This window comes from Poecilia latipinna, unplaced genomic scaffold (genome assembly GCF_001443285.1).
Source record: "Poecilia latipinna isolate Pla-1442-1.1 unplaced genomic scaffold, P_latipinna-1.0 Scaffold1626, whole genome shotgun sequence".
Taxonomy (NCBI): domain Eukaryota; kingdom Metazoa; phylum Chordata; class Actinopteri; order Cyprinodontiformes; family Poeciliidae; genus Poecilia; species Poecilia latipinna.
In genome coordinates, this window is record NW_015114242.1 from 101682 (window position 1) to 118356 (window position 16675).

A 16675-nucleotide genomic window follows, 5' to 3' on the forward strand; every position below is an offset into this window, starting at 1 on the left:
CAAGTATTTATGAATGATGATGTATTTTCTGAAGTCAGTCTGTTGGGCTTCTGCTATGCTAAGGACAAGGACTGATTTCATCATTAAAAAATTAACAGAAATATATTGAATGAATATGTAGATTCTTATTGGCATAGCACAAAAAAGGACAGAGTGAGCACATCTGCTGTAGAGATGATCTGTGTAGGAAAGACAGTTGGAAGTAAACAAGTAAAAAAAGATAAATTTCAACCAAAAACAGTCTCTCCACTGGAAACACTGTTTGGCCAGGGATTATGAAATATTGGGGATCTGATTTCAAGCCAGAGATGAGGGATGGGCTCACAGCACAGCTCATGCTGTTAGACAGCATGAACTGTACTATTCATGCTGTCTAAGTAGGGGGTAAAAAGCCAGATGACTCTGGGTGCTGTTTGTCAGCATAAAGTTTATCAGGTAAGAAAATACTCTTTTTAAATTGGCCATTGCTTGTTATAATAATAACTGATTTTAGATATAATGCCCTTTACATCTCTAGATCTTAGTCATTTTTTTATGTATCTGTTGTCAAAACCTGTGCTAAAGTCCACAGATTAATCTGTGACCAATCTCTCCAAACGTTTTCCCTGCTTTTTGCTCGTGATATTTACTTCACTTCTGTCTTTACATAGGAGTGTTTGTCTGCAGTCTTGGGTATAGATCAACATTTTCACCTCCATCCATTAGTAATAATTTGAAGCGACTTTTAGGGATAAACATTTCGTTGGGTGCTAAATAACTGCAGACAGAGCTAGATGCTGTACTCAGAGTAATGTTTTCTCAACTATATTAAAGTGATATATTAAACACAAGCTGATTATATGGATAAAGGCAAAGCTTGCACAACCACTGCACGGGTTGATAAGATAAAGTAGGCTGTTCTGGTGAGTTGTTTCGAGGAACATGCGGATGGATGTCTGTGCATATCCAAGAAACAATGTTGGACAGAACCGAAGTGGAAATTACATTTGTCTGAATGCTGCCAGAATGTTAGTGTTTCAAATTACAGTTTCTATAACTAGCTTTCATTCACTACAGTAGAGAAAATACACTCTCAGAAAGCTTTTAAATCCCTGTGTAGAATGCCTGTTTGGTAGGTCTCCACGCTACTGCTCACAGGCAAGATTTCGCCTGACTTCTCACAGTTCAATGGATAAATTCCTATGTACTTCTTCACTGTATGATCTCAAATTCTTGCTGTTAATTTTGCTATCGCTGCTTTTGTACTAGGTGAACATTGCACTACACACTAAAGCCAGAGTTTGGTGATTCAGATTTAAATTATCACTCTTCTGCAACCTTTGGCTGCGTTCTGAGCAGAACTGTGCCTTTCTCCCCCCCTTTATGTTGTTTTATATATTTCTTGATATTGCACATGTGATTTAATACAACTGTCGGGAACTGCAACACTGGATACAAATGATAAGGTAAAGCTGCAAAAACAATTATACAAATCCTTTAAAAACAACAAGTAAGCTTGTTAAATTAAACATAACGAGTCGTTCCATTTGATATTTTGCAAACGTCCCATCAAAACACACACCACTCATGTCAGTGACAGTGTACACAGCATCACTAAAGCCCTCTCCTGGTGCCGCTCGCTGCATTACTGTAGGTTCAGAGTCAAGATGAACGTGGCGAGGACCCCACAGAGCATGACGAAGGGGAGCCAGGTCTTCAGGACGGCTGCCCAGCTGAGGGGAAAGAGAGACCGTGTGTTAAAGACAACACCTGCAAACATCTCTTATAACAGATGCCCTTCTAGTCGATTCTAAAGGACACAACCATTTTAATCCCCAGAGGCTCCATGACCTGCATCCCACCAAACCATCCAGCTGAGAGGTGACCTCCAGCGGTGGCGCGGAGGGGAGCGCCGCCGTCAGTGATGAATTGCCCGAGACTCCTTTGCTGTGGGAGTGTGTAGGAAGCGGCAGCACAAACTGTGGCTGTATTGTTCTCTATGTGGGTCAGCGGAGAATAATGAGAGGGGGGGGGGTTCTCTGTGCCATATGTCTCTTAATGGAGCCGGACTCTGGCAGCGGGGCATTTTTCCAGACGGCGTATACGCGGCTAAAAACAAGACGCCTCATGTTTGATGTTTAAGTTTAGGGCTACACATATTCACACACATTTTTATTAATCCTTCTGTGTCACTTTTTATTTCTAATCTCTCTGCTTTCTCAACGCAGAAGGTGTTAGGATTTTATCTACAAGAAATAAAAGGAAAAGTGATTTTGAGTCAATAAAGAAAATTAATTCAACCTGCTTATTTTGAACTAATACGATTTGGCAAGATAACGTCCTCTTTTTTATTTCCATACTTTAGTTATAGTCATCAAGTGAGAGATCATAAAATTTCTCAAAGTTGTTCATGGCATAATCACCCCACACTCCTTCAACTCAATCATTAAAAAGCAAACAGGAAGTAAAGTTTTTACTTGTAGGTACGAATGCAAAAAAACTATAACTACAAGTGAACTCACAAGTCTTAAAGGTAAGGAATAAATGCAGATTGTTGGTAAAAAAGGAGGGTTAAAGGGTTAACGGGCTGGAAGGCCAACTGAATAAATATGAGTCTTTTATTTCCATCAAACAATATATAAAAAAAGCACATCAAATGAAGTCCCTCTCTGATGGTGGAGCAACAGCTGTGACTGCTGCCGCCTTTTATATTTTTAGACAGGAGAACAAACAAGCGGCGCCTCTCTGAAGGATCTGAAGGATGAGAAACGGTTCCTTTAAAAGAATGTGTTCAGTTAAAGTAAGAACTTTGAAAGCAAATTGGACATTTCAGTGTCTAAATGCAGGAAGCACGTACAGACAAACCCTTCAAAACATACAGCTACAACTGCAGAGAAAGTTTGTTCAGCAACGTATGAGCTCAAAGACAATGGATATAAAGCCTGATGCGCTGTTCAGAATCTTTTTTTTTTTTTTTAAAGTTTGAACTCTATCATTTTGCCTCGACTTAATACAACACTTGGTTGTTTTCTGATGTATCACACTGGGTCCAAGTCAAATAAGTTGAAGCTTGTGCTGCAACATGAGAAACAAGTAAAAACATTAGCAGCTATGCTTTTGGAAGACGCCGTAACTTACAATCGAACATGTCCTGGAGACATTGGAGAAAATAAGTCCGATTTTATGAAAACTCGCTAAACAATCTGTGCTGAAAGTTTGCAAACACGGAGACATTCGGCTCTAACTTGCATCATCATGAAAGCTTTTGAAAAGCTTGTCGATAAGTTTTTCAAATGTCTAATTGACGTATAAATTAGACATTTTACAATTTCCAGCAGGTGTGATAGAAGGGTTTAAAATCTAATCTTAACGCTTCTTAAGTTCATTTTTAAACGCACCTTGGTTTTCATGCACAGCTGCTGTTTTTATATTTTTCTCCTGCTTTTAATTGAATCCAGTCTTACAGTTTGCCTCCTAAATTATTGACTAATTTTAACCTGTGCCCAACTTGTTCTTGGCAGGGTTTTAGATGTTCTTGGTGACAGATCCAAGAACGTCTGGGTGAATGAGTCTAAGTCAGACGAGGGGTTTTCCTCCGCCGTCTCTCCTCTGGGCTGCGTTCTCTGTCCCATATTGTATATCCTGTTGCAACGACTGCAGGAGTCATTATACAGGACAACACATTTTTACTGTCAGTCTGCTAAAGGGAGAAGATCACCCACCTGGTCAGGTGAACATCAGAATAAAAATTCTTAATCAAACTAAATGATAACATCTGCCTGTAGCATGCAAGGTATTTAATTTTATGTACTAATTGTTGACACTGTGACTGTATGAAAGTGTTTTCCTTTACGGTTGAAGAGAGAAAGAAAACCTTCCACCTTAGTGGATAATAAAGTTTTATTTTATCTTATCATCTGATCTTACAGAAACATTTTCAAAAACAGCCACACAGAAGACAGAAGACATTCTTCCCTCTCCTTGTCGATCACTTCATGGTGAATTTGAGCTGCTACCACCTGGAAAGCGATCCAGACCGCCTGGATCAAGAAGCAAAAGATTGCTTCTTCATTTTAATATGATTGTTTTTAATATATATTTTTTTAAAGTTATTAATAACTTTAATAGTTTTCTTTAATGTTTTTGAAAATGTCATAGCATGATTGTGTCTGCATGTATTTTTTATTTTATTTTTTATTTTTCTTTCCACTTGGTTGAAAGGGAAAAGTTTCCTGCAGGGACAAAAACAAAGTGAAACTGATACATGTTTACAGTTCTAGGACCGGAGGCTGAAGTGAGTGTGAACAGTTTACCTCACATGCTTCCCATGAATGAAGGACAGCACACACAGGTTCACCATGTTCCAGGATGAGCTGTTGTCATACCGCATCAGGTTTAAAGCCATCGCAACGTGGGAATGACAGTTATCCATGCACAGGTTGTGCTTCAATGCGACAAGGGGGAGGAAAGAACAACAACAAAAGAAGACGTGACTAATTCTGCAGCAGCATGAATTAAGATGAATAAAATACATTGTATGCAGTTGTACCGGCCTGCATTTGTATTCCTCAGATGCATCGTGCACTGCTTGGTCCCACGTTGCTGCACCGTTACCACAGACTTTATCCACATCGAGCCTCCAGTACCTACAACATAAATCATTGGCGTGTTGATTTGAATAACAGCGTTTTGAAACAATAAAAATACCAGAACTTAGTTATCAAACCTACTTTGTGGGTCGACCAAACCCCATGTTATCCTCCTGAAAGAGAAATTAAATATTTTATATGGTCTAACAGCCAAAACTTTCAACTAAGCTACAGAAATGCAAGACAATTTGACAATCTACATGCTAGTTGTCATTACAGCTGATGTTTTGTCACGTGAATCCAAAGAATCAGAAGAGAAGAGTAACTGACCGAGACAAAGTAAGATCCCGCAAAGTCTCGTATGACCCCTGAAGAGGTGCAGATGCCCATGTGACCGATGAAGGGGAGCACCCACCTGCAGGATGGATTGAAAGAATGAGTCAGTTCAGGTTCAACAGAACACGATCTGTGCTGTGCATCTAATGCATCTGTGCAAATGAACGCAAAACAACACGGCCAGGACTAATCTGCTTTGACCGGATGTTGAGGGGGAAAATAGCAGTCAGCTGACAAGAGTTGTCAGCTGCAGCGTTCACCTCTCTAGAAAAGCAGGATTGGGATTTATTAGCTTCTTACGATAAAATCGGAATAGGCGTCCAGACAATGCAGTACGGGTAGCGGCAGCTTTTCCTGCCGCTTTTTAGGAAATCACCCTGGAAGTTCACCATGATGTCGGCGTCGTCCACCTCCGCCATCACAGCCTGAGATCCCAGAGGGAGACCCAGACGACGCTGACGCAAACGCAGCGTGGAAACGGAAGGGTATGGCAGGCTGTTGTGGCATATAATCTGACGGGACGCGTGCGTCTTGTTTGAACTTCATTTAAAATCGTGTAAAAATTCATAAAAACTTCAGTTGACCGTCTCGGTACTCAGTGACCGATATGCAGTGCCATGCAAAAGTATTCAAACTTCTTCAACTCGTCTTCATTTATGTTACAAGCTCAGACCTCAATGTGTTTTATTACAAACTTAAATTTGTGCTTATTTGTGAAATGGGAAGGAAAAATAAGATTTTTTTCGCCCCGCACAAATAAAAATCTGAAAAGTGGGCCCTGTTTAATTTGATACCCATAAAATGGTAGATTCATGGGCATCCAGCTTCATGAATCTACACGTTCAGAACTTTGAAAGTGCTTTATAGTTAATATCAAAATCAAATGTAATCATCAATTGTGTTAATGTCTAAAATATACTTTTAAGTATGAGTTCCCATTATTATTATCATTTTGAAGTAACATTGTCTAAAATTTCTAAATTCTTATCCCTGGCCAGAGCTCCATTTTGATGCTGTTTACTATTATTCACTAACAAATCTTTAAAGGTTTCACAAGTTTGTTTTATTTTTGGGCAATCAGAGTACAGGGTCTTGTATGCTTTGTGTTAGAGCATCACAGAACGTCTCAGTAAAATACCATCAGTTTTATGGTTGGACTGTGACGAGTTCAAAAGGTATTACTACCAGGTATTATTACCATTCTGTATGTGTATAGTTTAGTGTAAATGCTTTAATCTGTGTGATTAATAATAGGAATAGTGACAGAACAATATCAGTCAGTGTGTGGTTAATTGAGCATGCACATTGAGACCTAAATCAATTCTACTTTACTAGAGACATACTGCACACTGCCAGAAGACTGTAGGCGCCTGAAGCATTCTCCATTTCAACATAAAATATAGCGCCACAAAATAACTCAAATTAGCAACTAGAGAAGTTTTTCCAACTCAAATAATTTTATCCAAATGTTCCTTTTAGAGGCACTATTCTTTGGAGCTGGCTACTCTCATTTCTGCTGTTTTTAGGACATTTTGTTGCGCGATAGTCAGCAGAAATGAGGAGAAAAGCACACGGTGACGAATGAGCATACAGCAGCTTGAGACAGTGGGCTACATCTTCCTAACCTAGATAGTATTCTGTCTGCACTGATGTTTTAACTTGTGCAAATGTTAAATGTTTGTGGGAATAATGGAACAAAAATGTAAAAGACAAAGAAGTTAATAGTCTTATTTTAATTTAAATTAATCAAAGCTCACAGGATTCCCTGGAAGAAAGGAAAAAAAACAACTGAGAAGCGCAAATGAAAGTAAAACACATGGAAGCCATGTTATTTTAATTGGGGGTCAAAGGAAATTCAGTGAGCTGTACTCCTGATGAGGTGCAGCTGTGCATTTATTTATTTATTTATTTTTTAATTAACGTCACCGCTTCGTCGTGAGAAGCCTCATGCAAGCTGAAAAACCGGCAACAGTGGACAAACGGGGAAGCCATGCAGCCAGGAACTCCATGGTCACGACTATTTGAGCCAAGTTATAACACAAATCTCCTGCTTATTCCTAAAAAAGTTTGAAATTTCATCTTATATGCAAATAGAGTGAAATCGAAAAGAAAAAAAAATGTTACAAAGTTATTTGTGTTACAAATACTCCCTTGTCAACAATCTACTCATTTTATATGCATTTTTATAAGCTCTAAACTAAAATGAACCAAATTAGGTCAGAATAAAACAGAGAGAACCTAAACATTAATCCTTGGCTGTTTAAAACACAGATGGTAAACTTTGGCAGAAGAAACTCTTGTTTTTCCTGACAGTTCAAACTATAAATACATTTTATCTCAGCAACAATCTTCACAACATGAGGAGCTACTCTTCGTTCCATGACTTCCTGTAATGCAAACTCCATCCGAGTCCAACGTAGCATCAGCGACGTGTGTGTGTGTGTGTGTGTGTGCGTGTGCGTGCGGCTCTTCCGTCTGGAGCGGGACGCTGGGACGCTTCGCTCCATCCGTGGAGAAGACAGTAGATCTGTTCTGTGACCTGAAAATAGGTCAAAGGAACCCACGCCGCTTCCGCCTTGTGTTGCGAGACTCTCCGACAAAAACCTGAGAAGGTATAAGTGCTGCACACCTCCTTCCTTGTGAGAAACTGGGGAGTGATGTGGAAGGCGCTCTCCTCAAAAGCCGTTCCCGCCCGCCGTCACAGCGGAGCGGGCGCTGTTGGTACTTAGAAAGCATGAGAAGGGAGCTGCTGCCTTTTCGTCAATTCCTCTCCTAAAAAGTGCCACCAGCCCTGGCGTGGGACGAAGGGAAGGCGGTGCATAGTGCAGGTAGGTGACACGGCAGACGGCTGATGTTCTGTCAGCGGAAGCAGGGTTCAGGTGTTAAAAGCGGAGTCTGGGAGAGTCGTCTGCTTCCTGAAGCCGTTCTACAGAACGCACGGCGGTCTGTTTAGCTCGTCCTGCACTGCACCGGCCCCTCCGAGCTGTCCTCGTCGTCTGAACCGTCGGGGCCGACGCCACGCAGGCCTGTGATGCGATAACCCATGTTCAGAAGCATTACCTCTAACGGATCGGCATTCATTCGCCGCTGATTCGCCTGAGCAGCTCCCTCCATGTCCTCCACCACGCGCCCGTTGTCACGGTCGGTCTGCCGGAAAAGAAAACAGCCCTGTCATGATAAAACATGAGCTGGACGACAATATTGTTGCTTTGTGGCCATTTTCAAGTGACGAATTTACTATGGCATAATAAAATAATGTAAATTTGCCCTCTTAAAAACCAATAAACTTTATCTGTGTAAAGAACACTGGAATCTGAAAGATAAATGAATCTCATTCTTAATCAAACCCATCCAATTGTACACATTTCTAGCTCGCTGATCAACAGTGTTCAAAAGATAAATAAATAGTTTGTTTACCTCTGGTCTGGGGTTCCATAATCGTACCACAGGGTCAATCCCACTAGTAGCCAGGAAGCAGTAGCTTGGGTGCGGCTGCAGGCAGTTGACTATTGACTCATCTCCCTGAAGGATCCTCACCAGGTTAGTCGTTTCTTTTTCCCAGATGAAAAATGAGCCATCATCCGAGCCGCTGACGATGTACTGGCCCTTGCTGGAGAGGAAATAAAACCGCTTAGACTCGTTTGTTGAGTCTAACCTTCTTGGGAAGGTTGCTAATCTTAAAGTTTTACAAGAAAAATTTTAAGCCCTTTTTCCAATTGAACGACTTAGGCAGAATGCAGATTTTTTCCCAGTAATTTTATGAAAGGTAACAGAGCAGGATATTCTGGTATGTGAGGTTCAGAATGAAGTGACACAATCCGTTTGGTTACTCGGCTCAACAACAAAACGCGACGACAAACCGGACGAGGTTAATCAATGCTGAGTCATAATGTGGCATGACACATTAGGACGTGCAGCCGCTTGTGGGTTCACCGACTAAACGTTTAAATGTCTGAAAGCTCAGGACTAATTAACCAGCTGCTCTAAAGTCATAGTACTTTTGAAATATTCAGTTAATTGTTATGGCATTCAGTCTGTTCACACCATCTCTGTCTGCTGGCTGTGTTACAAATACACAACAATGTCTGATTGTTGTCAAGACATCTGAGAAAGGTTACATAAAGGAGAACATAACAGACATACAGCATCTTGCACAAGTATCCAAACTTTCTTAAACTTACAACCTTAAAAACTATCAAGTATTTAAGAGACGGGTCAACAGAAAGCAAGAGAAATGTTAAGTAGTTTTACATGTTTTTGTGCCAATAACAATCTGAAAAGCTCTATAGATTTACATTCAGTCCCATTTAGTCAGATGCTCTAAACCGTGCAAACTTCTGCGTTCAGAGGTCAGAGCAGTCCTTCCATAAAAGGACTGTTCAGCATCTGTTCGGATGTCTTTCTTCTGCAGCAACAGAAATGGGAAGATGGACAGAGCTAAAACAGGGCAATAAAGGAAGAAAATGTCTCAAGCACGCCACTTGAGACCGAGATCCAGCAAAAATAATGACCCTAAACACACAGTACAGAGCCTGAAACACAACCAGAACACCAATCAATCAGCCGCTGATCTGAACCATTTCACATCAGCAGTCTCCGCTGATGTGAAATCAGCGGAGACTGATTTCACATCAGTCATCCAGCGAACCGGCTACTTGTTCCAAAATCTCTGGGAGTGGTTACAGAAATGCACCAGAAGAGCGACCAACATGGCGGTGGTAGTAGCAACCACGATAGCGAGGTTTGTGCAACGGCCCAGCTACACAAACAGATTAATGGATCCTGGTTTTTCAAAATAACAGATGTTTCACGGCGTGACCATCATCAATAATAAATTTAAAAATTAATTACTGATCCACTGTCTGCAGTACCAGATGAGACGCAGACCGGCACCCGTCAAACCGTTTTAGAAGACAAAATGAAAATGACTTGGACTGAATCAAAACTTAAATCAGCTAAACTTACTCCCATTAGTTTAGCTGGACAGACATTTTATAAATATTTTATATTTTGTTGCATTGGTGACACTTATCTTGTTACATGATTAAAAAATGGGCAGAGATACAAACAGTGTGATCAGAGCTGACAGTAAACACACAGCTGTAGACTGCCCCCTAGTAACAGAACAGCTGAATGACAGTGTGGTGCACCGACCTCCCGAAGAAGTTGGCCTCTTTGATGTCGGTGGTGGTGTTGCAGTGACCACAGTATCTGTGCTTGTAGTCAAAACTGCGCTCCCTCAACACCACCTCGTCCTCAGGGATGGACTCTTTCCGGCTGAACGACTGGAAACGAATGGAGCTGTTGCCCTTTTTATCTTCTGCAGGTGAAGACAAAAGCATTACACATTTTAACTACTTTGAGATATTTCCTAATAAATAATTAGAATGCTAAAGCTACGTATGCCACTGCTAGTTTCCCTATTTTTCTCTTTTTTTTTTTAGGTTACTATAAATGTAAAGCTTTGTAAAGATTATTGCTACAGCAGCTTAAATGTCAGAAACCAAAAAAAAAAGGAGAATATCTACAGGTTACAAATCAGCCAACGAGAAGTGTCCCATCTTCCCACCTGAATCCGACTTGGAGTAAAGAGCAGCCTTGATGTCTTTATCCAAGGCGTCACAGGCACTGCTATGCGCTTGCTCAGGAAACTTTCCTTTGAAATCGTCCAAACACTCCAGAGCCTCGGCCACATACTTCAGCTCAAACAGACACCGTGCCAGCCTGAAATGTGCTTTCAGATGTCCTGGGTTCAGGGCGAGAGCCTTCACGCAATCCCTGAGGGCGTCATAATGGTCTCCATCCCTGTAAGTCACATCCAAAAATAGAAATGTTACATTGCTACTTTAAAATCATACAGATAATAGTATTTTTTTTTTTTTTGTAATAATGATGTAACACAAACCATTTGCGCTTCATATAGGCTGCAGCCCGGTTCCCGTACAGCATGGCGTTGCCCCTGGCCTCGTGAATGCCTAAGCTATACAGCTGGATGGCCTGCGTCCATTGCTGGCGGGCGAATGCGTTATTGGCCTGTTGCTTTATTTTCTCCAAGTGAGGAGAAAGCTCCGTAAAACTAGAAGAATGAAGCAAAAAAGCAAGAGCTTCTGTAAAGCTAACCCATGTATTAAAGCAGATAGAGCTGAATCCTACCTGGACTGTGTTTTGCTTTCTGTAAAGCGAATGTGGCCGGGCGGTAAGTGGATGCCATTAGAGACGCCGTTTGTCGTCTTTCCATTCTGGACATCTAATTGAAGGCAACAGCAGCAGAAATTACAAAGACTCGTTCTAGATAGAGCAACTCCTTTTTAAGCGACAAACTGAGGCATTACTCTGCATGTAAAGCGCTACCTGTTGTTGACTGGCACATTTTTGGAAGCACAAACGTATACGGCCTCTGCTTAAACGTCAAGTCAAAAAGATAGACCTGGAGGAAGGGCACAAATTAATCAGTGAGGGAATAACGGGAAAACAGGATGTGATTGGGTGTTTGTTGTGGGAGACGTCACCTGTTCCCCACCCATGTTAACGAGCAGCTCTGTGCCGTCGGGGCTGAAGGTAACATAGGTGGCCACCAGGACTCTCAGGCGGTTGTTGTAATCTCTGAGTTTCACTGGCAGGTGGCCTGGAGAACACAGGAGAATGTCGTCGTTCCAACAATGCAACAATGTTCCACTACAGGCAGTGTGTTCAACTCAAAAATAATTGTTTAAAATATTTCACTCTACATGCTTCGGTTTTTGAATTTCATTATTTATATTAAATACCTTCTAAATGATTTTCTAATTCATTGAGATGCGTCTATAAGTCAAATATTTCGATATGAGACGATTTGGCCTTGCACTCACCTGCTACATAGTACTGCCCGGCTCCATCAGGGATGGGCTTCTGCCTGTCACAGAAAGTGTGAACAGCCGCTGATGTGTTCTGGCTCAACGATTTCCTGAGTGAGGAGCAAAACTTAACTTTTATTTCAGTTCACAAGCCTCAAATCTGGGAGAACATTGGCAGCAACTTACCTGTAGTTGTGAATCATCCTGATGTCATAGAGACGAACAAAAGGCCCGTTGGCTCCCACTGCCAGGTAGTTGTTGTCCCGTGGATTGACTGCGAGACACTTGGCTTCAGCCAGCTGACCGCAGAACTCCGTCAGGTCGATCAGAACCTCAGAGTGTTTACTGTTCTCCCGCAGATCATACTGCCTGGGGGGTAAAAGAAAAACAAATCTTTTTCAAACATCGTCAACTCTGACTTTGGACCGGATGTGTTTACATCACACAGGCATTGTGAGGGAAATGATCAACGCCTAGAAAACTTGTGTCTGAGCTCACTGTAACAGAACTGAGGATCCACTTCTGCTTCACATGTGTTGATTACTAAAAAACAAAAGGTTCTTTCACATGTTCCTGTCCAGGTTCTGTACTTTTTCCAAACTCAAATCTGAACTGAGTTCTCAGTTTTGAGCACAAATTCAAATGCTTACTAGAAATTCCTGCACATGTATTTAACAATTTAAGATTTTAGAAAGAAAAACTGCAAAAATGATAGATGGAGAAATGGGTAAATGGATAAACCGAGACAAATTAATGAAACAACAGATGCATGCATGGACTGAAGGACATATGGATGATTAACTACAACCTAAAACTAAATTTCTGACTAAAAATAACTAAAACCAGTAACTGGGCTCTCACCTGATGATGCCGTCCTCTGCAGCACTCCAGAAGGTGTTGGGCCACATTGGTGCTGTGGCAATGCGCTTCACTCTGTTGGTGTGATCAGAGAACATGTGGATGGTTTCCTTCACGGTCAGGTCATGGACATGGACCTTTGTGTCAGCTGCGCCTGTTACCAAGATCCTGTCCCCAGAGTGAGGCAGGAACTGTAAACAGAAGGACACGCAGGCTAAAGGTCAGGACATGATTAAGTATTTTACAAAGACAACAATCCAAGTCAAAGTTTACATCTGCGGCCCCATTGTCTCGATAGTTTACCCTAAAACTTTCCCGTTATCCCACCGTATCACTACCTTGACAGAAAATATATTTGCAGCATGACCCGTGTGCATAGTTGTAAGCTTCTTGTGTCTGAATGGGTCCCAGATGATGGCATGTTGATCGTCTGAGCCCGAAGCCAGCAGGCTGAGTACAAAAGAACAACAAACACAAGTTAAGCTGCATTCATTGAAAAATTCATGATTGAAAAAAAATTCAAAGAAAAGAAATTGCATAAATACTGTTGTCTTTCTGCCTTGCCTGCCTGAAGTTGCTTGACTGACACAACAGTGAAGTCTTATTGGCTTCACAGTTTTAGCGCTGAACAAGCATCACTGGGCTTCGTACAGAGATGAATTTTAAAAACAAGCAAATAAAGGCCTAATACATCGGTCAGTGGATAAAGTAAAATCTCTCCAAACGTAGCTAAGAGACTAAAACGGTCACCTACATGCAGGAAGGGGACCGTGGGAAATAGAAAACACACCAAGATACTGACACATTTTCAAGTCTTGAAGACTTACTCTCCTTTTTCGTTCCATTCCAAGCAGTTCACACAGCCAGTATGGCCCTGTAGAGGAAGGTGGCATTGATTGTGAAAAGATACATTAGGTTGTGAACAATATGCTGTAAATGTAACATCATCGGTGCATAACGTCAAAGACTGTTGAGAATGGAGTATTTCCTGACTGCTATTTTCTCCACAGACTGCACAACATCAGGAAAAAAAATGAAGTGGTGATGAATCCATGTTTCCATGCTCATCTCTAGAATCTAAAAACTCAGGATGTGAGTGACGCCAACACACAGCCGGCGTAGTACTTTCGATATGCAAGTCTGAAAACCAGTGTGACCTAACATATGTTTGCATGCCTTTCAAGACTAAAAGAAATTGTTCACAAACAGAAGTTGTGCAGTACAATGTATGTCACTGGTTAAATGAGAAACAAACTCAGTAAACTGAGCTGCAAATTTCATGGCTTTCTTTTATACGTAGCAGTGGCATCCCTGACTTCAAGTAACTCAGTCTTAATACTGATTGCAAATGATATGCATTATTAGATAATGACACAGATGTTAATGTAAGCTGGATGCACTGTAATCATAATTGAAAGATAGATTTATTACAATCAATATCATCACTGAAATGTTTAACAATAATACCACCAACTTATGATTTTTTTTTTTTTTACATTATGCAGCTGTAATTTTCAACCATGCTTCCCTTCTCGGATTCAGCTAAAAAAACAAAACAAACTGTAGAAAGTGCTTGATGTTAAAGACCTGGAGCTCAGTTTCCAGTCCAAGTCTCTTAATGAAGGGGTCAGTTACATGAAAAGACCTTTGGAAGCTCGGCGCTCTCCTGTCCTAAAAACATAAAGCAACATCTCATTAATATACAAAAAAACAACAATAAAGTTTATTTCAGATGAATTATATAAAGAAACCCTTAAGAGTTTCGGGTTTGGTGTGCTTACCCTGATCTGCCTGTGCAGGATCTCCCTGGTGATGTTGACAGCAGCCATGGCCTCACCACGAAGCAGAAATCAACTTTCTGGGGTCAGAGCTCAGACAGCATCTACGTCTGTTTGTTGTGATCAAACTGTAATTTGACATTTGTAGCATCGCGACAGAAAAAGTTGTCCACGATAAACATCAAGAATACGAAATGCGTCTCTCGACAAACACACAGGCACAGCAGATACGGATAAGGTTAGACTTTGCTCACCACAGTGTTGAAGAGAGGAGCGTTTAGCTCCTATCACGAACTCCAGTAAGCCGAAGACACTAGCTGAGCAGCTATTGTTAGCACTGCAGCAACGACAACCCTCTGTTTGCCACAACAAAAGCACTTATCTAAAGGTTATAGCACTGTTAGCTTCACAGACTCCTTTTGAGTCCCGATTAAATCGGGCCTCTAAGAGCCATGTCGTTAATATATCAGCTGGTGTTAGCGCATTGCCGCTACCTTGCTAGCTAAACAAAACGTCTACTTCATGTAGACCTTCGTAAATATCCGCGAAGATTTCATGACTAAGTACAAGAACCAAATAAATCTCACCGGTTTGCTTGTCATAAAAATACTTCTGTCAAAAACTGTCCATTTAACAAACACCACTAACAGACACTGTGAGTTTCTTGACAGGATTCAGGCAAATGCCTTCTTTAAGTTGAACACAAACCTCCTCCCACTGGACATAATTAACCTAGTTCCGCCGGACCAAACACATCCGGGCCGAGAGATTTTCAGAATAAAAGCATCCCACAGGCGAGGGAGCCACAAAGTAAAAACGAATATAAATAGACATTTTTCAGTGGGGAAATTTGTAAAATTTCAGCAGAAAACCAGTAGGACCCTCCAAAATACACACAATAGTTACAAATATCACAAATAAAAAAAGCAAACAATTTAAAATCTCTTTCATCATAAAAAGTCAAAAGGCTGACATAAGATAATCAAATAAAACGAGCATTCCTTTGTGTTAAAATTATAATAAATGTTATTATTATTATTATTATTATTATTATTATTATTATTATTATTTATGTCTCTCTTTTTATTTAAACTTGGCCGAATACATCAAAATTAAAGATTCACCCCTGTAATCCAGCAGCACACATAAAACTGACAGTCTCAATAATCGATATACAGCAAAAAATATGGCACTCATTTTTATGGTAAGATAAAGAAAAAACTACAATCAAATCTTTATTTTCCCTTTAAAGTTTTCTATGTGGAAGTAAATTAATAACAAACTTCACTTACAATCTAAGATCAAAGTGATAGGGAATTACAGATGTGCTGTCGATGTCATAATCTCCAACAAGGCAGCATCAGCATTTGTCATAGCATCACTTCTCTTTTTTTTTTCTTTTTTTTTTTGCAATATCAAACTGTTACACCATAAGAAACTATTAATTCATCTTTACAAAGTAAAAGCAGAGTTGTATGAAGTAAAGTCAATAAGGTGAGTGGGCGATTAAAAAGCAGAATATTATGAGTATGCTTGCCAATGGTTGGTCAGTGCAACCTAATCAACACAGGTAGGCTTTATCTGGATTTTGGTCAAACTGAAGGGACATTAAGTAGGTAGACCTGAAGTCACAAAGGGATTCTAGGATGGAACCCACTTGAGTTGAAACAAAGAAAGGTTTGACTATTTGTGAAGGTCAGTTAGCCCCCAAACCCAAATTTTTAATTTGTACCAATACATGTTTTGTGCCTATACACATTGTCGTATATTATTTTTTTGTACCTATGCACTTAAACCACAGAATATAATTTTGATGTTGTTAAGACTTTCATTGAATCATGGAGAAATGTGGTTCGAAAAAATACTGAAATGTGATCATTTATTTTGATTTTATGTTATTCCTTTTGTTCTATGCTTAACTCCCACTTATTTTGTTTGAATCTCCTTTAGGGCCAGTTGTCTCTTGCAAAAACATGAAAGTTGAGGAGCCCTGAAAAACCCAAAACAACTCTTAAGGGCTCCTAATTTTCAGGTTATATAAACATATAGTCTTTTGGTAAACTTTAAGCAGACAATAGATGATTACATTAAATCGTCTATTGTCAAAGTGACAATAAACGATTGTCACTTTGTATCTTGAACAATGCAAATTGACACAGTTGGTATGGAATGCTCTGCAGTAGATAGCAACATTTCTTACTTAAAAAGGTATTTAGTGGCCACTACTTCTTAAGTCCAACCTGGCAATTTGGTATATAGTGACATAAAAAGACTGAACATAAAGACTATTATGTTGTTTATA

The 16675-nt window shown here is 40.3% G+C and overlaps 2 protein-coding genes across 5 annotated transcripts; both read right to left on the reverse strand.

Moving 5' to 3' along the window:
- Window positions 1-1373: 1373 nt before the first annotated feature.
- Window positions 1374-5383, reverse strand: LOC106964120 (transmembrane protein 222). The gene is made up of 6 exons (XM_015059410.1): window positions 5205-5383; window positions 4899-4983; window positions 4710-4741; window positions 4529-4625; window positions 4293-4423; window positions 1374-1712 (listed from the first exon to the last, which is right to left on the reverse strand). The coding sequence occupies exons 1-6, from the start codon at window positions 5321-5323 to the stop codon at window positions 1625-1627; spliced, it is 552 nt and encodes a 183-aa protein (XP_014914896.1). The 5' UTR covers window positions 5324-5383; the 3' UTR covers window positions 1374-1624.
- A 1323-nt stretch (window positions 5384-6706) lies between these two features.
- On the reverse strand, window positions 6707-15108 carry wdtc1 (WD and tetratricopeptide repeats 1). Of its 4 annotated transcripts, XM_015059413.1 has the most exons (17): window positions 14961-15108; window positions 14628-14729; window positions 14377-14501; window positions 14183-14266; window positions 13423-13469; window positions 12934-13045; window positions 12599-12786; window positions 11924-12106; window positions 11753-11847; window positions 11414-11529; window positions 11256-11331; window positions 11058-11151; window positions 10810-10980; window positions 10474-10709; window positions 10059-10224; window positions 8322-8514; window positions 6707-8051 (listed from the first exon to the last, which is right to left on the reverse strand). In XM_015059413.1, exons 3-17 carry the CDS (start codon window positions 14422-14424, stop codon window positions 7854-7856), a joined length of 2007 nt encoding a protein of 668 aa, XP_014914899.1. In that variant the 5' UTR covers window positions 14425-14501; window positions 14628-14729; window positions 14961-15108; the 3' UTR covers window positions 6707-7853. The 4 variants fall into 4 exon arrangements, with proteins under 4 accessions (XP_014914899.1, XP_014914901.1, XP_014914900.1 ...); XM_015059415.1 differs by lacking the exon at window positions 14628-14729 and having other exon boundaries at window positions 14377-14483; XM_015059414.1 differs by having other exon boundaries at window positions 14377-14483; window positions 14628-15108.
- Window positions 15109-16675: the final 1567 nt, after the last annotated feature.

Coding starts and splice junctions, on each gene's coding strand:
- LOC106964120 (XM_015059410.1), bottom strand. CDS start 5,323: ATGGCGGAGGTGGACGACGCCGACATCATGGTGAACTTCCAGGGTGAT. Junction 4,984..5,204: donor ACGCCTATTCCGATTTTATC/GTAAGAAGCTAA, acceptor TCCATCCTGCAG/GTGGGTGCTCCCCTTCATCG. Junction 4,626..4,709: donor GGGTTTGGTCGACCCACAAA/GTAGGTTTGATA, acceptor TTTATGTTGTAG/GTACTGGAGGCTCGATGTGG.
- wdtc1 (XM_015059415.1), bottom strand. CDS start 14,424: ATGGCTGCTGTCAACATCACCAGGGAGATCCTGCACAGGCAGATCAGG. Junction 10,981..11,057: donor GAAAGCAAAACACAGTCCAG/GTAGGATTCAGC, acceptor TCATTCTTCTAG/TTTTACGGAGCTTTCTCCTC. Junction 10,710..10,809: donor GCCTATATGAAGCGCAAATG/GTTTGTGTTACA, acceptor TGTGACTTACAG/GGATGGAGACCATTATGACG.